A 23795-nucleotide genomic window follows, 5' to 3' on the forward strand; every position below is an offset into this window, starting at 1 on the left:
TCGCACATTCTTTATTCTGATTTTGAACCTCTAAAGCCGATCCCCCATCTATGAGTAGTTATATTGCATTTATAATTCACTATTAATTTGGTTATTTCATTGATTTTGATTAAAAATCCTTTAATATGAAAAATTAACTCTAAATTTTGTTTTATTCCTTTTTACTACTTGTAACATTACTAAGATATGTTAGTTTAAGTTTTCACCGCGATGACCGATGGTTTTCTACAGATTTCATGAATACAATATCCCATATATTATGTTATTTTTAATTAAATTTGAAATCTTTTGAGTTTGTTTCGCATGCGACACATATTCTATCCACTGTGAATGGTCCATCTGAAAATAATAATCATTTATTTCATTCATTTGGTTATTCTGTTACCAGTATGAGGGCTTAAAGTTCTTTGCTTGTCATAGCTATTAAATATCTATTCTATAATTTATAATATTATCTTTTTGATCGCTTATCACTCTAGCCTATTTGAATCCATATTTATTAAAAAAAGTCTGCTGTATAATCCATGATATCTGTGACTGCAGAGTTTGCTAGCTAAGGTCCTATCATGTTTAAAGAAATGTTACCTATCTGGAACCATTGGTTTGTTGGTATTCCTGAATCAAGCCTCGCTATGGATATCGCTTCCCTCAGAGCGAAAGCAATTGAAACGGCCATACACGTAGCAGGCTCTCCCGTCGCTATGAACAATAAAACACCACTCTTTAATGGATAAATAAAGCTTTTTGTACACCTGTACACTTTGATACGGGATGATGTTGAGAATTTCTCTCTTTAAACTTCACAAATGGAAATAATTTTTGGTTGTAAAAACAAAAGAATTGTAAAAATAAATTAAAAGTACTGCTTTGAACTATAAATTAAAATTATTTTTGAATATCATAGCATTTTTAATTTTGGATTGGTTTACCTAGAATTATTTTTATTAAATAAAAAAAAATATATATTTTTGAATATGTCATATCATATTTAAAAAACCATTAATCTTATGCATAATACTTTCTATACAAAATAAATTTGATATTTTACTTTCGCAAGGCATCCCGAAGTGTAATAAGTTATAATAAAAAGCTCAATCACCTTTTGCTCCAAGAATAGTGTCATTACTAAAGGATCGTCTTCTGAAGTATACTCGGAAATCTTGAGGAATATCTAAAGCTTGAGGGATCCAATATTCCCAAGTACGATTAGTGAGCAGCTCGCCGGTGTCAGGGTGGTATACTAGATGTTCACTGGTCCAGTACCCAACACCCATAATAAAAGCTCCTTCTATCTGAATTAAATTAAGATTTACTACGTTATTTACCATTCAATGAGAGCTTTGATACATCGACGAAAACAAATATTTTGTTATAAAAAAATAAGTAGATATTTCAACTTGACAGCCACCACTTGTTTTTTAGTGTTTTGCTGCAATTATTTCACTTCAATCAAAAGAAAAAAATAATGAAAGTAAGTAAATATAGAATAATAGTAAAAAGAATGATCAGATTTGTGAAACTGGATAAGACTTAGTTAATAAGGTCTTACCCAATTATTTTTGTAAAATTGTAGAAATCTGGCGGTGTCTAAGAAACCAAAAAATAGATTTGTTCAATATTAAATAACTCACTTGACCAAGGTCTATGTCAGGATTTACACTTCGCCCAACATCTTCAATTAAATCAACTCGAAGTATTGTATGTTCGCCTGTTAAAACATCTACCTCAACTTCAGCCAATGTCACTCCATAAACATCATATCTCTGAGAGTCATTCATATTAGTATAATAATGCACTTGTAAGTCAACTTGTTGCCTAAACGCTTCTTTTATCAAGTCGACCCAAGTTGGATTTTTCATCTGATTGCGTATGGGTGCCAGTCTTTGTAAAAGTTGTTCACAACATCTCCGTACCCCTATTCCCACATTTTGAGTAGTTATGCTGGCTGCAGATCCAATACAATTAGGAGCAATCATAGTATCATTAGGCTTAACCTGTATCTTATCGATGGATAATTTTAGGAAGTATGCAGCTATTTGTGTTGCCACTGTATTTATCCCTTGGCCCATTTCAATTCCACCATGTACTATGGATACTGTACCGTCATCAACATACACTGACATTGTTATTTCCAAATTCTGGAATCCAGATGTTAGCCATCTTAGCCAACTAAATCTTAAACCTCGTTTTTTCCATCTGTTGTTTCTGTTATATTCATCGACTACAACTTTTCTTTCATAGTATTGCGAGTTCGATTTCAAAGTGTCCGTCAATTCTATCAAATCACTGTGTGCTACTCTGTCCAAATTTTCCAAACGGACTTCAAGTGCATCCAAATTGAGCTCATACGATATACGTTCAATTACCAATTCAGCCATCGCTACTGCTTCTAATGAACCTATTGAAATATGATAGAAAAATAGTCAAGTTCTTCTGAACATTATTATCTAAATGAACTCTTCTGAGTTAAGTTAGGTAATAATGTTATTAATGAACTATTAAAAATAGTTTCTTATCGCATTCTTACCAGGAGATCTGACCCAAGTGTTGGATGCAGTATCTGTTATAACGTTATATGCAGTATGGTTCCAACGTTCCTTTTTATAGCAATGATAGTAAACATCAGATGAAAATTGTAGTAAAGGTTCATTGTATACATAACCATTGTCACTAAATTGATCATTTTTAATGTACTGAATTTCTCCTGTAGAATTTACGTGAACCTATTTAAAAATAATAGTTAAAATGATACTATGAACTTTAAAATATAAAATATACAGGTTTCTTATATCTTTTAACTTACTTCATAGTTTCTAGAACAGGGAAAGCGCTTTCCAGTTGCTCCCATATTTACCTCAATTGGGGTATTAAATCTACATGGACGATTAAGTTTATAGACAACCAAACTACAAGCCACAGCAATCTGTGCAGATCTACTTATTTTGTAGCCATACGCACCGCCAAGTCTTCGGACGTAAACGTCAACTCTAAAAATATAAGACAGGTTAACTGACGTAGTTAGTTCATGATACATAACACTGTTTGTGTGCACTTAGTTACCTTATCTATGTTTAATAAAAACTAGAACATTATCAGAGAATCATAAAATTACCTGTTTTCATTTATTTTCAGAACCCTTGAAGTTGCTTGCTGCACCAAATCCATCCATTGCGTCGCGGCTACCATTTTTATACCTTCTTCTGTGGGATACGCAACACATGCTAAGGTCTCCATAGTAAAAGGATATTGAGAGTAAATGGTATCTTCAGCTATTATTATTTTAGTGGTATCGTTTCCTACCTCCGTTGCTGGATATTTCATGAATTCAGTAAATTTATTTGGAACATATTTATTAATCTTGACATCAATAAGGGGGTTCCTTACATTAGAATATTCAACGTGTACTAAAGTAGCTGCTTTGTTGGCAATACTTTGACACTCTGCAACAATTACACCAATAGGTTGATCGTAGTATTTAACTTCACCATTGCAGAATAACTCTTCGTCTCGTAAGTTGTATATATTAGGGGCCGGTATAAAACTATTAACGCCTGGAATATCCGCTGCTGAATAGAATGCTATAACACCAGGTTCACTCTGTAAGTAAAGGTAAATAGAAATAAGTGAAAATAAATTAGTAATATTATGGTGAATTGATTATATACATACTATATATATACTGTAAGACATAAAATAAATCACTTGTTAAAATGTCACTATTATTGGCTTACCAAAGCTATTGAAGCATCAATTTTCTGGATAGTACCAAGTGGAACTTTAGCCAAAACAAACGCCAGAAATACTTCCCCAGGGAGAGATGGTACATCGTCTGTATATTTCGCTTCTCCAGCGCATTGTACCTTTAAATTTAAGAACAGTATAATATATTTACTACTACTAAGCCTTATAATATAGAAACTGCATATTAAATTGAAAAATTGAAGCGGTAATAGCCCAGTGTGTAGGAGCTCGACTTTACACCTCTAACTTTTCTAAGTGATGTGCGTTTTAAGTAATTAAAATATCACTTGCTTCAACGGTGAAGGATAACATCGCGAGAAAACCTGCATGACTGAGAGTTTTCCATAATTTTCTCAAAGGTGTGTGGAGTACACCAATCCGCAGCGTGGTGGACTACGGTCTTAAACCCTTCTCTATGTGGGTAGAGACCCGTGCCCTGTAGTGGGCCGGTAATAGGTTGATACGACGATGATGATGATGATGATAAAGCTATATTATTCTTGTCTAACTGAACTTATATTGAATATTTTAAAACGATTGGTATCTTTTACTTTTTACAAAATTGACAAGTATAAACTTACCAAGCCGTCAATTTTTGGTATAGGTTCGTTGAGAGGCCACAATGTTGGATTCGTTTCAAAAACCTGTGAGCTTTTTGATACAGGTCTGGTATCCCTTACTTTAATGGAACCAGAGTAATAAATTGGATTTAAAATGTGTGGTGGGCACAACTCCAAAAGGCCCTATAATCAATAATATTAATTTTATTTGTACACCATAAAACGTAATAGACACAAAAGTAGGATACAAAATGCGGCCTAAATAATAATATATCCTTCTACAACAAAAAAATAAAGAATATTTCTTTATAACTTGCGACCACCAGACAAATTATGTACGATGCTATTTATAATATGTATTTATATACCAATACCGCAGGATCCTTAGGAGGTATTTAAAAATTATAAATTAACAGCTGCTCCCCATGGTTTCATTCGCGGTAACTTTAAGTCGTAACGTGATGTTATATTGGCGGCCTAACTCATAGGTAGCAACCTCAACCGTTCGTCACGTAACTTTTTATCTGGCTATATTATCATTTTTCTTTTTGACTTGCTTTACAAATACCTTAAATTCAGCTCTAGCTGAAATCTTATTTTTCTGGATCTTAGTTACTTCTGGATAAAAAAACCTTTATATTTCTATTGTTGAAAAAATTGTTAAATTCGGTCTAGTAATTTCAAAGCCTACAAATAAACAAACAAAAAAAAAATGCCTCTTTGAAATATTAGTATTGATATAGATGAAATTTTTCAGATTTTGAAGTTTGTATTGGTACCGTATTAAAGAATCATATTTAAAAAGCCACCTAAATACCTTATAAAACAGCCCCAAGGATACTTGTAACTTATACATAACAGGTGGGTCTAGCAAATTATTGACAAACACAAGCTCTTTCTTCAGAATGTCCACCGCACACTGTAGTGTTTCATTTGTAAAAAGGACTTTGCCTCTTAAATACAGTTCAGTTTCATATGCACGAGTAATCGTTGCAGAGAGACCGCTGTATACAATTCTACTGTCTATGACTGTAGATCTTTCGTCGATTTTATAGAGAAAACCAGCGTGGACGAGAGCATGGGCATTCTGGAAACGTGGCATTATCTGAAATGAGATAGAGTAAATAATTCAAGTAAAGTAATCAATTATCACAGAATTAAGAACGTACGGAAACCGTGTACGACTAATAAGCTTAAAAAACCCCTAAACTTTAGTAGTGTTTTTCGAACAGGTGGCTTGTCACTTCATTCATTTAGCAGTTGATAATAATTGTTTTACCTCTAATGTTCTAAACGTTTACCATAAAATAGAAAAAAAAAAATCTCTGTTTTTGGACACAATGCACTGCATGCAATAATGGCTGAAATTGGGATTCTCTATTATATGTTCTTAGTTATGTGTCTAATATTAACAAAATATTAAGAAGTTATATTATGCTTTAATAAATTTACTAATGTGCACTTGTAATTCACATGCATATCAAATATGTATGTTGTAGTTGCTTTTAATAATTGAAAAAATCATATAGATAGAAAAATACAGTTACAGGTAGCCTAATTTGCGCAAATCACAAATACGGCATTTTCCCGTAGTTTAATGTGTAGCCAGCTTTCTTTAACATTTACAAGTTTTAAAGTACATTAAAAGAGGATATAAAAACATTCCTCAATGATTGCGTCATATATAATGAGAAATTGCACAAAACGTAATAATATTTCCATCAATCATGGCAGATTAATGTACATAAAAGAGGTAGCGTAAATACGACCACTCATAAAGCATATATGGATTCAAAAAAATATCATGTCACATCTACTACTACTACTATCGTACTAGCTGCAGTATTTTCTAGTAGATTATTTTGAAAAACCAAAGATAGATCTAAAAAGTCGACTGAACAACCCATAATGATCCAGCATAGAGAAAGTAGAAAAAATGTTCCGAAAAAATACCTTAAATGTTGCAATTTTATTTTCATTACTCAACGGTGGTAGCAGAATGTTGAGAATAATTTTTCCCGTCATATTTTCTAACAGAAATTCTTGCATCGTTAAAACTTTTTTTTGGTTAGGCCCAGTCACTATAAATAATATGCGAATTAAGGTTAATAATAATACTTTTTCTAAAGAAAAGCAACCTTTATGCAACAAAATTACACATACCACTTTATTTTATGAATTTTGTACTACCTACATATCAAAATTGGAGAACTAAAAAAGAATTAATTGACCTGGTGTAAGATGTTGATAAGGGCAATTATAGCTTGTACTCGTGCATTAGTAGACATCTAATTAGACGCATTTTGCATTGTTAATTTATTTAAAAAAAAACAATGGCTTAGTTGACTTATCGTTCTACAAATTTGATATGTACTTTGTAGTTTTTAAATAATATTTTAACAAATTCCGTCTTTCGTTCAAAATATTTTCTTAATACAAGCAAGCAATTCATTTTAATTACTTAATAATATTTTGATCGTTTTGTACACAGCAGCTAGTATTTATACAGGAGGCTATACACTAAAGTCGCCCTCCCGCTAGCACAACCCTGGATTTAGTTAATGAAAAGTCTCTCTGAAAATAAAGCCTTGATCTGTTCTTTACATAACATAGATATAGTTTAGTTACTTACATATAGTTATATCTGCGCCCACGGTTTCGAAAAGAAGAAATATATCTGATTTAAAGTCAGAATGTTGATTCTTTAAAATTAAATTGCCAGCCACAGTTGCTAACTAAAAAAAAGGAGAGGAGAGGAGAGTCAGTTGATGCAAACAAAAAAAAACATCTTCATCATTATCATCAAACTAATTAAATTAAGTCTCTCAGTAATAACTTTAAAATACTTTAATTAAATATTAATAAAATATAATTAGAAATCAATTTTTTATTGATGTACTTAATAAAATAATCTATACAAAATTTAAGTTTGTGTTTAAAGTTTTGTTCCAACAAATACTTACGTTTCTGACAGTTACGTGAGCCACCTTCTCTATATGATCATGTAATACTTGGAGATATCTAAAACCTTCACTGTCGGCTAATGTTTTAAATATTTTTAAAACATCAACCAGCGTTGTTCCACCGCCAAGCACCAGGTTTTGGTCTATATAATAACCTACAAGCTCGGCTACGCAACTTATATCTATTAACAGTTTTGGATACTCTAATATTGGATAAACCCCTGAAAAATAAAGCAATATTTTTATGAGCCTCAACATTTCATTGAGAATCTTAAGGGAGATTTCCTATGGTAATAACTCTGTATTCGCTTTTGCATTTTGTATCGTTAACTGAACATTTTATGATGCAGTGTTAAATCTTAATGAATATATAATATTTGTACTGTACGTGTGTTTTTCGCCTCTCTCCGCCTAAAAGTCTGGGCCGGTGTGGGTAAAATTTTCTGTGAACTTTCTGTTCCTTGATCATTGTTAAGTGTGAGCAAAAATACACCATACACATTCTCCAGCTTTTCGCGAAGTATAGCAAATTAAGCTCTGTCAGCTTTTTATTTAATAAAATAAAGTGCAAGCTACAGAATTCGTGTACACGACTGTGTTAGTAGTATTTCTTAAACAGGTGGTTAGTCACTTCACTCCTTTAGCAGTTTACAGAAGTTATTATACCTCTAATGTTCAATACGTTTACCATAAAATGAGGAAAATGGGAAAAGTTTGTGAGCTGGCAACATTCAGCGGGTGTTAAGTGAGACGTGCTCGGGGCGTCTTCTCTGATTTGAACATAATTAACTGCATGCAATAATGAATGAGGATTCTGTGCGTTCTTAATTCTGTGATGCGATCTTAGTAATTTAAATATGCAAGCAGAGCCCACAACTATATAATTTGTTGTTTCTTAATATAATTATTTACAAATTATTGCAGATAGGATAATATTATGAATCTCTTAATACCTTTTCCCGTATTTCCATTAACTAACATATAAGATGCCGTCCCTTTCTCCTGCCATATATTGAACACTTCTATTAAAGTCTCCACTCTGTACCAATCTCTATCATCACTTAGTTTTATATGTAATAGTTTGTTTTGCTTGGGAACCAGACACCAATCAGAAAATTCACATTTGAATCCCGAACATAACTCTCCAGATTTCTCACATATTTTTAAGTCTTCGATATCCAATATATCGGTTGGTTTTGGAGCATCCGAGGCGAACGTCTTGAATGCCTCCAATATTGGTCTGTATCCTGTACATCGGCAAAGATTGCTTCCTATGGCCTTTTCTATTTCTAGCATTGTGCGTGGTTCGGCTTTCAAATAACTGAAAGTAGGTACAGTCGGCTCTATAAGAAATACTTGGGTGATTACTTGGTTTTTAACTTTCGTGAGGATCTGAACCGAATTAAGGTCCCCGATATTATCACTAGCGTGTGAGATAATATTGGGACCGCCATCCCCCATTGGGGTATCTTGGCGGATCTGTTTTCTAAATCTCTATCCCCTATGAGATTATAAAGTAAGACTATTAAGTAGTTTGAGAGCTTTTGTAATAGAGCTCGTCCAGGGAATTATTAGATCTTATACTTATTGCTGCTGCGTAAACAAGGCAGTTTCATTGCTGTTTTCCGCAGATTGATTACGTATCTCACGACAGACTTGCGACAGGCAATATTTTTGTACGCAAAAGTTGTGTTTGACAGTGAAAATCGCGAGATTTACGCCCGTCGTTAGCCTGTTGTGGGCTATGTAATCACCCTGCTGTTCTAAAGGGCGTGGTTGCCGGTGTAATTACATGCGCATGAGGTTAAATACCTACGCCCTAGATAATGGACAGGCCCTTTGTTTCTTGCGTGCCCTCCGAAGAATAGCTCTATTAATAGGCGATGGTTTTCTTGTCATCTGCTTAGTTCTTCAATTATTAATACCTGTACTAAAAAGAGAAGACATTTGCCCATCCAGTTCTTCCCTGCTACTATGTAATGCCGAACTAATAAGTGCAACCTGTTATTTTCTAAGTTTAGGTTAAGCACTACTCAACTAGTTTCAAAAATTACTATAATCTTTTAAAGGCTTTCTAGACTCTTACCTGTACATATTCATGACCATACCCGGTGAGCAGTAGCCACATTGTGACCCTCCTTTAGCCGCTAGCGTGGTCTGCAGTGAATGGTACCCCTCCAACCGGTTCCCTACTTTCTCTATTGTCGTGATATCCCAGTCTTGACATGATGTTATCATCACCATACACTGAAAATAATAATTCAAAAAATTTATTAACAAACGTGACATAACGTCGGAATGGTTACGCAGTGTTTTGTCACACTTCAACTGACACCGCCCTTTTAATATCAGAATGTGATAAAACTCTTCTGTTTCCAAACATGTTACCTACTAAAGATTAAATGTTTTAAAACGATCCTTGAACTTGATTGTAGGCATATTGAGTTTTTAGCAAGAGTTAGTATATGAGCGTTGTCCAAGCTCTTTTTGTATTTGTTATATATACATGTTATGCTCCAATAACGAAAAGCGTAACAAGCGTTGCGATACTTCGCATAATTGTCTTGCAAATAAACCAATTGAACGTAGAACAATTAACATAATGCAATAGCAATTAGCATACGAAAAAATTATAAACATCAATCAAATATGAATGTATCAATATCTGAACTAGTTTCAAAAAACGACACACTGCTGTCAAGCGACCGTTCATATTCCACTGCTGGGCCTTGCTCCTTCTCTCATAGGAGATATTAAGAACCTCAGTGCTACTCTTAAACGTGCTCTCACGGGAATGGACACCACCATTTTCTCACTCTGGGCTGGAACTATTTTTTTAGAAAAACCAATACATGACATCCACGAGACCAACAGGGCAGTTTTATATATGGGTACTATGCATTGGTGTATTACAAATATCTTAATATATAATATAATTCTACTGTACGAATTATCATATTACTCCTCCTAAACGGCTGGACCGATTTGGATAAAATTTGTGTATTTATTTGAATAGATTTCTGGATGGATTGAAAACACAATTAGAATCGGTAGCTGGCGCTTCTTTACCAGCCAGGGTGACTTCTAAAGATTCATATATTAAAATTTCTATAATTTATAAAATCTTGTACACTATATTGATGTGTTTATTTTGAAACACATGTATTTTGTTTCTTGTTCTCTCAAAAATGTTGTTCTTTCAGATTTTAAGAAATCCATTCACACTTTTCATTTTCTTCCTTTCTTTTACATGCAAAAAATATATTTTGAGTCAACCTCTTTGTATACTCATTGAGAATAGCGGCACGCAATTTCAATAGAGCGAGCCTACCGCAGGCAACGCGATCAGAGAAGAACTCTGGGGTTTCAATGGTGTTACCGAGTTCAAGCCCTGAGGTGCTTCGCCATGGTTCTTGACAGCGCTCACAATACACGCGCCGCACCCTGCCTCCAGACACTTGTACTTGGTGCCGCGAAGCTCGAGGTGACAGCGAAGATAGTCCAGAAGAGTAGTGGTGGACCTCACCTCGCAACCAACTACACGGAAAACAAAATAAAGGTATTTACTGGATAATGTCTCAGTAAGTTCTACCATTTTACTTGTTTACTAAGGGTTGATTTCATCGTTTGCTTAGGAAACCAGTTTACGGGGGTCTTTGATCATAAAATACCAACTAAGTATTATGATGTTAGTCTAAAAAAGTGTCCGTGGCATATAAAAGATCACTTATGAATTAGGAGCCTATTTTCGTGAGATCGCAAGAAAATATTGTGTTTTTTCTTAGCGTTCGAAATAGTAATGAAAGTGACATAATATCTTCACTCAGAATACAGAGAAATATTAAATAAACACTACAAAGGTCAATCAACATCAACAATCAATGAAATAAAAAACCGGACACTTTCTGCTAGATTATGTATGGGACTGCATATCTAACATAGATCGATAGGGAAGACTTGGGTCGACAATGTCAATTTTAAAAGAATTTCTTTATAGAAATCACAAGACCTATCAAAGAATTTTTCGGTCAACCCAGGAATATCAGCTGGCCGATTCACTAACTTTTCCAATAGTTCCCAAACTCGTGGTAATTTTCGTACTGCACGCATAATTTTATAGCGACAGTTGTCAACTCATCGCATATTTTGGGCATAACAAATGGCCACTGCTTAGCAACAGTTGGAAAGTTGACCAATTAGTCAGCAATATCTTGTCGCTCTCTCCATGATCGTTCCTTCATTACTGAATTTCGTGGTCTTGGTAAGATCATTGCTTGAAGAAGGTAAAATGTTCCTATCGACTTCTGGAGGCCATTTTGACGATTTTATAGAATTGAACTTTTAATCCTTAACTAAACTTCTTTTAAGTATTCACGAGAACAACAAGGCAATCAAATATGATTAAAGCCTGTAATACATACCCGAATGCTTTACGCCGTTAACTGAAAAACTAACTCTATCCATGATCACGCCTCGTGTGATACTAAACTCAGACCCAGTGGGCCGTAATCAAGCATGCTTACTTTGTAACAGTACGAATACTTTACTAATTATGTTTACTAATTACCGACTTCAATTACTGTTAAGTCTTATGAACATGTAAGTCAAATGTTAAGGAGCGTGTCCATTTCAGTTGTCTTAAATTTATTTATAAAGAGGTGAAGGCGGAGTCCGAGGCCCTAACGGCTTGACAGAAAAATGATACGAGGCACATTTGTGGAAGTGGAGTGGATTACTTTAAGAATTTTGATAGTCGTACATACTAATACTTCTTCATCCTCATAAAAATAAATCTCTATCAGAGAGGCAGTATCTATATTCATAAGTTTGGTATTAGTTATATTTTAGCTTTCTTTCTTAGGATGGACACCTTGGGATAATTTCTTAATCCCACGGGATAGCGAAAATTCTAAGCAGAAGAAGTTAACAACTAAATTTAAAATCACAGCACCGAACCAAACCCAATGTGCACAAAAATGTTCAATAAAATGCCAGAATACATAAAAGAAAAAGAAGGAATAAAAATACTTACAAACTCCTTAAAACATTATGAAAGCTTATTATAAAATAAACGACTTTCTAAATGAAAATATTTAATAATGATAATATGTAATGTCATTATTAAATATTATTAATAAGCTGATCTGGTTACAGCGCCCTCACAGGGTTCCATTTTTAAAATATACATTAAATTGACATTCTCTTTTTAAAATTATAATAATTATGTGATCTATATGACATTGTAATGAAATTGAAATTAAAAAATAAAACCGCTAGTTTAATATTATGCTTGCTTTGAAGAATAAGTTTGTTTTTTTTTTCTTCTATTTCTTTTTATGTGTAGTCTTAATGAAATAAAATAAAAAAACTTTGCATAAATTATCACTAAAATAATAGGAAAACCTATGAAATCGTCACACGTAAAGATACGCACCGGCTTAGAAAAAACGTTATTGCCGAGAATGTATGCTGGTGTCTCGCAGATACGCTAGGCTGGCGTTCGTTACGTGTGAAAATGTATGGAATAATATTCTGCTGCGTATGGTGTCTGTAGATACGAAATTCATTTATTCATAGGATAAACCAACGACGTATTGTAACAACATTATTTAAATTTAAACAGAGCATATACGAATGATTACGTCTAGAGACATTACAAACATTAATTATTAAAGCTATTATATAATATTCGTTATTAATAAATAGCGTAACGTCAGAATAGTTAAGTAGTGTTTTGTCACACATTAACATATCATTATCGTCGTCATCATAACAACAGATAGAAGACCACTGCTGGACATAGGTCTTTTGTAGGGAGTTCCAAATTCCACGGTTTTTTGCGGCTTGCAAAGTTAAAGTAAAAAATATCTTTAGTGGCACTTTTGATGCGTACATTACATGAGAATTACACGGTAGTGAGATGATGGCGATTACCATATTCGTAAACTTTAAACTAAAGCTATGAAGGATCCAAACACGTCCTGGTCTCAGAAGAAGCCGACAACAAAATTAGCCGGGTGTTTTTTTTTCGTTATCACCATCTCACATTGTCATTTAAAATTATTAGAAGAGCAACCTGGTTAGAGCAATAATTCACTCCCAAGATCTAGGCAAAAGCGCCCTATCTTAGGCCACATGTACACTGTTCATCAGGTGAGATTGTGGTCAAGCGCTAGTCTATTACGTTAAAAAAAAAAACTTTTTATTCTGACAGGATATCCTGTAGTGGGTCGGGAAGGGGTTGAAAGTGAGGATAATGATTTTGGCAAAGATATTTTCTTGTCGCGTCTGGCGACGACGCCGCCCCTTATCAGTGGCAATCTTTTGTTTTTCCAAAAGGTAATTACGACAATAATAACTATACTACGACATAAATAAATATACTACGACCCATGGCCATCTAGCCCCAAAGCAAGTGTAGCTTGTGCTATGGTTACTAAGGTTATTTTTATGAATAATATAAATATATATATATAAATAATAATATACCGATAATCAGCCACTGAAAAATATTTGTGTTCATCACTCATACAATTCCCACAATGGAACCCACAGCCTAGGACTCAGAAAGCAGGGCCGCTGCGCGCTGCGTCAATCGGCCTACGAAATCGGTTCTTGAGAGAGTAAATTGTTCGTAGTTAAAAAACAAATATTATATTTAATACTTAGAATATGAAAAAAAGCATGAAAATATCGTGTATGATACTCTACGTATGAAAAAACTTTCCACTAACAATAAATATTTTTTATCTCCCACTGAAAAAACCGCAGCGCTTCACGCAGCCTGTTTAATAGGACAGAGAAATTGAATCTAGGCCATTCCTACACACCGTTTAAACTCTACGCGTGAGGCATTATAGAGAGGCAGAGGTCTTATTCTATTCTATGTAACCATTATTTATTAAATATAATAATATTATAATATCATCAATCTTAACAATTATTCATGTAAAGTCAACATCTCCTAAGGATGCTCCGGTTTCGGAGCGAAACGTGCGTAGAGGGTACATTCCCGAAGATTTGTTTGGTGTGGCGTAAATATAAATTACACTATACAGATTCTCCTGCTTTTCGCGGAGTATAGCAAATTAAGCTTAATTTTCATAATGGTTCGTATAATGATGATGACGATGAAAGTCTCATTCACGTAACGAAATATATTACATAATAATACAGTTAATTGGATGCAACTACTGTCGTGATGTGAATCGGCTTTATAGACAAACGCTGCACGCGCCTTAGTGTTATAGAGTGGATACAGAATAAGCCCCCAGTTCGTGCTACGCCGCGTTCCAAACGAACCCGCAGCGGGCAAACAACCTCAATTCAAACACTAATTTGTTTCAAAACTAACGTAGAACGAAAACAATTTGGATCACGTTAGTGTACCTACCTGTGTAAAACGGTACACTCTGATTTAGTTTTCAGTGAAAGTTTCGTTCAAAATGTATTCCAATATAGAATTTAAAGCGGTAATTATATTTACAAACTAAACAGATTATTGAGTGAGATAGTTTCCACGCGCTTGATCGAAAATAGTTTTGTTACTAAAAACTAGCGGTTGTTTACATACAATTTTATCCCTTTAAGGTTAATTTTTAAATCCCCAGAAACGTTACTCTATCCTTTTACAGGGAAAAGTATCCTATATCCAACACACAAGCTGTTCAATATATGCCTAATTTCAACAAGAACGGTTAAGAGGTTGAGCCCAACAAAGGTAACAAACAAACAAATACACTTTCGCATTACTAATATAACTATAGATTTTCTTTTTTACACAACATCAATTATTTTTTGTACGACATATCGGTAATGAGGATTGTATAACTTCTGCCATAAATCTCGTTAAAATGAATTATAGATTAGCTACTAGAAATTTAAATAAAAATTCTATAAATTATTCTAATATTGGCGCGGTCTATATTATGAAACTCCAGAGGTGAAAGTAATAAAAAATCTCAGTAATTTATTTGCGCCTTTGAACTCTGGAGGCGATGAACATTCAAACCAAATAAAAATTTACTTGCCTCCCGCGACTCGTAACCAAACGAGGTTTTGGTAATAAACATAATTTGGCAAAGAAATTCCTTTGTTTTGTTCCCCACTTTGATACAAAATCATAACTTGCCTTCATGACGGGATTTTTCACTTGAAACGCAAAGCAAATTTAATAAAATGGCCATTATGCCACATAATTTTCTGTGAGTGTACAAGTGTTTTATCATTTTTATTAAAACGAAATCAAATTAAATTATTACAAATGAAATTATATTTTCATAAAACACCCATTTAGGAAAATGGTTGCAGGTTTATCATTATCTAGACAGTTTAGAAAGTTCATACATATTTTTTCCATTCGTTCAAAAGCAGACTATATGAGGGAGAGAATGAAACGGAACCTGCGGCAGTATTCTGAGTAAAGTAGTTGAAGCTGGGACGTGCTTTCCTAGCAGAAGTTCGAATTTTAAATCCAAATAACGGGTTTTCCGAAGAGTTCATTTGATTGAATTTCGTTCTTATCAATTCCATAATACCACCCTCCTGTCATAACCATAGGATGCTGGCATTGGCATTTGAATGACATAGAAGTCCTTATAACGCACAAAATGTATTTCAAGATGCCAATGAGATCTCAATATACATGATTTAACATGGCATTCCAGAACTGCCACCCTTTTTCGTAGCTGTATTCGTGGACGACCTGTTATCTCCATAACATAATTTTGTTTCAAAAATTGTAGTCTAGGTTACCTTTTTGATAGTTATTTACCTTATATTTAGCAACCATTCAGAAATAGAGATTTTGGTAATGAGAGATCGGATGAGTTCTTCCAGCACACCCCGATAGCGGACTCGTAAATCTCGACCAGGACCGACGTTGCGTCTGTTTAGAAAGCAGAATGTAGGATATTCTAACACTCGATGTATGGCAGTTCAGTAGGGTCATAGCCCTACTCATAGCGTCATAGAAACTAGCATCGGTTCAAAAAATAAGTGTGTTTCGACCGTCGAAAAAGAACAAAATTCGCGTGCGCAGGCCGATGGGGAGCACACGCTAATGTAAAAATTTGGTCTGAAAATTTGGAAACTCGGAAAATTATCGGAAAAATACTCACTCTATCTGATAGAGTGCGTATTTATAATCATTATTAGCAATCGAGGAGTGTCCACTGCTGGATATAGAATTTGTTTACGGATTTTCAATTTCCATAGTCCTGTGAGACTAGAGTCCAGCGGCTTCCTGTGGACGGCTTGATGTTATCTGTTCACTTAGCAGGGGCACCAACGCAATACTTTCCAGTGGGACCCCAGCGAGCCATGTGCCTCATCCATTACCACTTTCACTTCGCCATACGTTTTTTTATATGAGTACCTCTGGTTCTTCTTTGGATATCTTCATTTATTATTTAATCACGCAGAGAAACACCTAGCATAGCTCTATCCATCGCCAGCATCTTGAGTCTTATAGTCAATATAGTTAGCAAACATGAATTCATAAAACAAGTAGGTTCTCTCCTAATTCTTAGGAACCATCCTTTAAGGAGTATCTAACCATATCACGTGAGACTAATTAAGATTGTTTAATTTGCCCAACTTTACGTACAAAGCTTTTGTTTTATCCCTCGAACACGTCGACTAGTTCATTATGTTAATTGATCCTCCGGAGGTTTATACGCTCTTGTGTTTCATTTTCTTTGTCCCAAAGTTACGAGTGGATCTGGCATGATTGAGGTCATGCGAGTTTAAACTAACTTTTTATTCAGAAGCTCTCGATTTGAGTTTTAATTCAGAAATACGCTTATTTACAAAGTTATTCATTTATTTAGAATAATACTTTGAAACAATACAAAAAAACACACAAAAAAGCGAAAAAAATTATTAAAAACAATTAAAAAATATAGATATAAATACATATAAATAGAAAAACAGTTGCGCGCAAAGGCGGTCTTATCTTACAGACAACCTTTGGTGAAAGCAATTGAAAACATAAATAATAGTAGTAGTTTCAATGTTTGTTAAATGTTTTCAATATAATTGTTTGCACCGGCAAACAATATAATATAAACAGGGGAAAAAAAGAAGAAAAACTACAATATAAATGGAAATATAAATAAATATTCTTATAAGCTATGAAGCAATAAGGCCGCCAAATTGTATACGTTGTTTTGTTATACTTTTCTTTTTTTTTTGTATTTCTTTTTTGTGAAGTGCAATTAAAGTATATTCATTCAATCATATGTGTATGTTATATAATATAGTACTATATTGTAATGAGGCCCGCTTTAGCGGATGCACTTCGACCCTCCAGGATCTTTTGTGCTCTAGTAGTACGGTGTACTATATACTATAACATCCGCATATAAGAATTACTAAAATAAATAAAAATATACAATAAAATAAATATATATATATATATACGAGTATATAAATTTAAACGATCTGCTTTTGAAGATGGATAGGGATTTCAGAGGAAAGGTTATTCCACAATGTGACGGACTTACAGGTAATTGAATTACAATAGTATTGTGTATGACTAGCAGGGATATGCAAACGATTGTCAGAATACGATCGTAGATTTTGTTGTTCTATATTAGATCCAAGAAAGGAAAAACGCTCCTAAGATGTAAGATGGCGCATGGGGCGCAAATAGAACGGAATAAAGAAATGAAAGTAAGTGTAAATTACGGCGCAGCCTGATCGGAAGCCATTTCAACCGGGCTCTGTACTCGGACACGTAGTCAAACTTACGTGGTCCGAAGATAAACCTTATACAAAGGTTTTGCAGACGTTCAAGCTTCTTGAGGTGCTCCTCAGATAAGTCAGGATAAGAAGAGACGGCGTAATCCAAAATCGGTAAGAGAAGAGAATGAGCTAAGGAGATTTTGGTTTTTAAAGGAAGAAAGTTTTTCCAGCGCCTATGATAAAAAATTAAATGCTTATTTAATTTTTTCAAATAACTTTCGGTTTACATCAGCTATATGAGGGCCCCAGGTTAAAGAAATGTCAAATATGTATGCCAGCGTTTTTGACAGTTGAACTTATAGCCACAATTGTAGGACCAAGCCGGATCAGAAGTAAGTTACATGCCACGATCTTCTCTACTTTACTTCTCTAAAGTTGTGATCTTAGCGTTATAAAATCTGCCTATTAATTAATCTGAGCCACTGGAAAGCGCAACCGGCTACGGACCGTTGATTTTGGAACACCTACAGAAGACCAGTTAATCGGTTAAAGATTTGTATGATTTTTATCAATTGTTATTGGTATGGTATATTTAAAAAAAAATAAAAAAAAGGTTGGTTGCCAAAGTAACCAGGAGTTCGTGGGTTCGATTTCTGTTGAATGCAAATTACTATTAAATATTTAGCTTCTTCTGTGAAGTATTTCATAAAGCCAATATGAGAAATGACAAAGTCCACTTTCGTATGTTGTTATGCACAGTAAGCTTTTGGTACCAATTATTCTCATAAATATGAAGAATTGGAGCAGCGTGGTGGGTTTATGCTCTTTAATCCTCCGTATGACAGAGGAATCCTGTGTATAAAAGTAAAATATTATTAGACAGGATATTACAGAAAATGGTATAGTGGATCTAAATATGAACATTCGACATAAATAGTACGTAGACGCGATCACAAAATAAAAGCATTACATTTTTGAAGCGATACGTCACATAATACGCAAGAGGAATAGTAATATTCTATTGTTAAGGTAGAAAACGACATGTACAAAATGTAAGACGGATATGCAACGTCGCGTACAAGTTACAACGTGCGTATCAGCTAAGTGACTTTTCATGTTAAAACCGCTCGACGCCTAAACGCCGGAGATGTAATCAATTTCTTTCGCACAGATGTTCCCCGCCCTTATTGAATCCTCTTACAATATCATATTAGGGGATTTTATTCCCACATAACAATATATATTGTGATGTATAAATACTGAATTGCCTATTATATTTTGGTTTCGGGTTTATTTGTTACGAAGAGAAAATCGTACCTTTGATATTAATCCATACTTACAATTATGAATGCGAAGGTGTATTTTTTGTTTTTAACTCAGGCTGGTAATTTTGCAAAACACATAATGCATCCTAGTGAACCACGAAGTGTTTTGTTCGTTTTTTTTTGTATTTCTATTGAGGCATGAATTTGTTAATTTAAAAACTCTTTGTGACTTTGGATGAAATAAGGGACTACGTTTTTAATTTCAAAGTAGTAGCTTGGGAAGACAGATAGAACTATATTTCAAACAAGTTAACTCTAAGGACTCACTTCAGTCAGTCAATTATAAGTTTTTCAAGCATTTTTGCAGACGGGTTTTATTTTAGTTAATAAATAGTTATTTTACAATGTAATTATACATATATAAGCGTGTAAGTGCAATTAAATATTTTTTCAATAATTCATAATTTTGAAAAGAAAAGCCACCAACTTCCTCACTTATTTTGAAGCGCTTTTTTATTTATATAACAAGTTACACTTTCAAAATAATTTAATTGTTCTGGTTAACCTTTTGGAGCTGGTTAATTTAACTTTAGAAGAGAAAGCGAATTTTTTTCGCTTATATAACGACTTTTAAACAAACAGTGTGCACGCGAGACCCTGTATGTGGCTTCTACTTCGCCAAGCACGCTTGCACGTGGCCGTTGTAGCTTCCGTAGCTATTGATGTAGCACTTGTAGGTTTCACTGAGGTCACAGTTATGATTTTTTGACCGAACGAAAGTTCTGGCAGAATGTTTGTTGAACTGTATTTAACAATAAGTATATTGGCACGTTAATGGTTAGCACCATCGGCTACAACGATAGATAGAAGATTTTTTAGACAGTTTATAATTCATGTAATTAGCTCTTTTTCGATTAAAGGGCGATGTGAGTTTCCATCATTAGCTATTAATGTATATTTTACGTTCGAGATTTTCTATCAGTTAGATTTACATGTGTTTAGAAAGTAATTGCTGTCGTATCTATAAGTAAGATTGATTTGTGGGGTATATAGTTTGCACGGGCCATCTATTTTGTTTATCTGACTACCGTATTCATGATAACATAAGATTTAAGACAAAAAAAGTTAGAAGTTTCATAAACTGTGTAGCGGTCTCCACATTACCAAACTAGATGGCGCCAGAAGATCCTGCATCGTGCTAACGAAGTGTTCATAAAAATTTATGATATATACAACTTCCAAAGATTTATGGTTGGACCTCGGTCCCCAAACACGACCACCCGCTCGTAGGAAGATCTTCCTTCTGTTACGGTTGAGCACGTCACCCTAGCTCCGGTACTAACTGTATATTTAAACATAACAGCATTTTTATTTGCATTTTTTATGTAAAGACACATTGTACATGTATTGATAATATGACGAGTCTATTGAAGTACTCTGTTTGGTAAAACCCCCAAAACCGAATATAAGTAATTAAACTGTTAGTTACACCGCCATTTGCAAACGCTTTAGATATTTTATACTTCAACATTGTTCACACGGACCGATACAAATCGGCTCATACGCGTAGGCTTCGTAGAAACGATGAAACATTCATTACGCTCGCACGTCATGTATTCATACGTCACTGATTTAATAATATTTTACACCTTACACCCCCAAACGCGTGGCCACAACTTTTGCGGTAGAGCGTAGCTTTTTATCTTTTGCGCGACGACTTTAACACATGATTTGATTATACCTGCATAAATTAACAGAGTTGCGATTGCAATACAAACGCAAATTTTTTCTTTGAACAATTTAATTACAACGTTTACAAGATCAAGGCATTACAAGATTGGACAAAATTAGGAATGAGTTCATCTGAGGCTCTTTTAAAGTTGCGGAAATACAGCATAAGATGCAGGTAGGCCGATGACGCTGGTATGGGCATATAATGCGTAAAGACAAAAGCCACATGACACAGCGAGTAATGGCTATAGATGCAGGCAAAAGAGGCAGAGGACACCCACTTACCACCTGGACTAGAACCGTATTCAATGTCATGAAAACTCTGGGCCTAACGCCATAAATGACACAATACCGTATTTAATGGTGGACAAGTATCAGGAGGGCCTGCCCCAAATAGGGAAAGTGCCAGGAGAATGATGATGATTTTTAACAACATTTATGAGTGCGAAAATCCTGTTTGTAATACCAATAACATGCATCCAATTATGTCAAAGTAAGCAAATGTAAAATGCAGGCAACTGAATCAAATAACTACGAGTATGTTATGCATCACCATGACTTTACATTTGTCACACCAACGTAGGCCAATGTAGAAACAATGGAACGTTTGTGAAGCTCTTACGTCGTGTATTTATACGTCACTGATTTGAAAAAGTTTTATACATTACATCCTAACCTAAAACAAAAGAGATGCGACTGCTATTCAAAAGCAGCATTCATTCATTCATTCATTCACATAAACCGATAGACGTCCACTGCAGGACATAGGTCTTTTGTAGGGAGTTCCAAGTTCCACGATTCTGAGCCGCTTGGATCCAGCGGCTACCTGCGACGCGCTTAATGTCGTCTGTCCACCTCGTTGGGGGTCGACCAACGCTGCGCTTACCAGTACGGGGCTGCAATTCCAGCAGCATAGATTTAGTTAATTAATTACAACATTTATAAGTTCAAAAATTCTGTTTGCAGTGCCAAGAACGTGCGCCTGTATTTGTGTGTAAGGTTTTTATTTCAACCCTAGTCATACGCTGTTGCGGCAACAGTAGTGGCCCAAAAGTAATAGAGTGAAGCAGAATCAAGCTTTTCGAGAATGAGCACATTTCTCTTTGCGCATGTGTTTTAGCTAATGTTCTGTTTCGCATAAACCTATCAATCATTTCAACTCAACCTACATTCGGCGTTTTGTGTTTATTATGGTACAGGCGGAAAAGCAATATTATGTAAAATGAAATATGACATGTCTCTTTTATATACATAGAATAGTACGGATGGATTATGCCTGTATTGTATTCTACGAGATAAATATTTTGATGACCTCAATGGTGTGATTATTGCTTTAACCGGTTGTTTCTTTAATAATTTTAAGTGACAATGTGAGATGGTCATAACATTAAAAAAACAAACAACCGGCTAAGTTTGTTGCGGGCTTCTTCTTAGACAAGGGCGCGTTTGGAACCCTCGTAGCTTTAGTTTTAAGTTACCGCCATCATCAACTCTATGTTATATTTTACATGTAATGTACGCATTAAAAGTGCCATATACCTGTGCCTATTTGAATAAAGAAATATCTGACTTTGACTTTGTAGTAGTTTAAATGGCATGTCCCGGTTAGATTCACAGAGGGCCAATTCGGGATTTTATAATTTCTGAATTGTCTCTTATGTGGTCTTGAGAGAGGCTTTGGCCGAGACTAGTTACCGACCTACCTTATTTTACATTCCGACGATTTAGCATTCCGATACAGTGTCGTGTAGAAACTGATTGGAGGTACAGGTTTAAGATAACTGCAATACCCTTAAAAGGTTAGCCCGCTTATATCATAGATCGCATTGTTACTTATTTGCGGAAAAGGTTAACTGGTTGAAGGATAAAAAAAACCGGATTTTGCTCAATAATTTACAGCGTTCTTACCTATAATAATCAAACAGCGTTGTATCGTTTGCTTTAGCATTAAGTAGTTGGCTATATCCAGTGGCGTGCACTGGGTTTCTTACCAGGGTATGCATACAGCAGGAAAATTGCATAAAACTCCAAAAATCTCCTCCTATACGAGCAGTGGCGTGCACTGGGTTTCTTACCAGGGTATGCATACAGTAGGAAAATTGCATATAATGGATAAAATCCTGCTCCTATAAGAGCTATATTTCAATTTTAGGGTATGCAGTGCACATGTATGAAGTGCACATGTATGAAGTGCACGCCACTGTATACGAGTTATAATATCAATTTTAGGGTATGCAGTGCTTTTGTGCATGTATGAAGTGCTCGCCACTGGCTATATCATATGGAGTCGTGTGAAATATTTTCATGCCTCGTTTCTAATACGCATCGCACAGATTTGGTACTTACTTTTACTACTATACTAAATCGAGGGAGGTTAAACAGCGATCAATAAAAATGTACAGCAATGGAAATTCTCCTCAATTTTTTTTATCTGCTCAAACACAAAAAGCGTTTTATACCTTTGTATACAAAACAACAGTAAGATGTTATCACATCCAGGGGACAGAAAACAGTAACCTAACAGCCGGGTAGAAAACTCAAAATGTTAATACCACCTATCTCCATGAAGACGACTTATTTTGTATGTTTGTGGGAGCTGTAGATTGATAAGTAAGTGGTACCCGGCTAGGGCCAATTTTGGAAATTAATTAGTTTACTGAGAAACCTACCTACTTTTTTTACCGCTCTATGAGCAGGTTCCATTCTAAGAGAATTATATACCGAAATATTAAAAACGGATTAAAAGTATGAGGTTCATAAATGCTTTTAGCTCAGGTCTATCACGTGAAATGGCAGTCAAACACTTAAACTCGTGCAATAACGGTATTTCGCCAAAATACCCTGAATAA

At 34.7% G+C, this 23795-nt stretch overlaps 2 protein-coding genes across 2 annotated transcripts in view; one reads left to right on the plus strand and one right to left on the minus strand.

The window, feature by feature from the left end:
- Positions 1 to 268: 268 nt before the first annotated feature.
- Positions 269 to 11728, minus strand: LOC120623904 (xanthine dehydrogenase-like). Its single transcript, XM_039890193.1, has 17 exons — positions 11686 to 11728; positions 10644 to 10801; positions 9351 to 9511; positions 8218 to 8585; positions 7265 to 7485; positions 6934 to 7036; positions 6255 to 6382; positions 5119 to 5406; positions 4323 to 4484; positions 3732 to 3860; positions 3113 to 3597; positions 2804 to 2987; positions 2528 to 2723; positions 1632 to 2398; positions 1100 to 1292; positions 586 to 699; positions 269 to 339 (listed from the first exon to the last, which is right to left on the minus strand). The coding sequence occupies exons 1-17, from the start codon at positions 11726 to 11728 to the stop codon at positions 269 to 271; spliced, it is 3771 nt and encodes a 1256-aa protein (XP_039746127.1).
- A 5991-nt stretch (positions 11729 to 17719) lies between these two features.
- Positions 17720 to 23795, plus strand: part of LOC120623905 — a 40116-nt gene continuing 34040 nt past the window's right edge. Inside the window, exon 1 of the mRNA XM_039890194.1 lies at positions 17720 to 17771. Within this exon, the coding sequence (XP_039746128.1) occupies positions 17720 to 17771 (52 nt within the window). The remainder of the gene's footprint in view (positions 17772 to 23795) is intronic.

Source organism: Pararge aegeria, chromosome 5 (genome assembly GCF_905163445.1).
Source record: "Pararge aegeria chromosome 5, ilParAegt1.1, whole genome shotgun sequence".
NCBI classification, from domain to species: Eukaryota; Metazoa; Arthropoda; class Insecta; order Lepidoptera; family Nymphalidae; genus Pararge; species Pararge aegeria.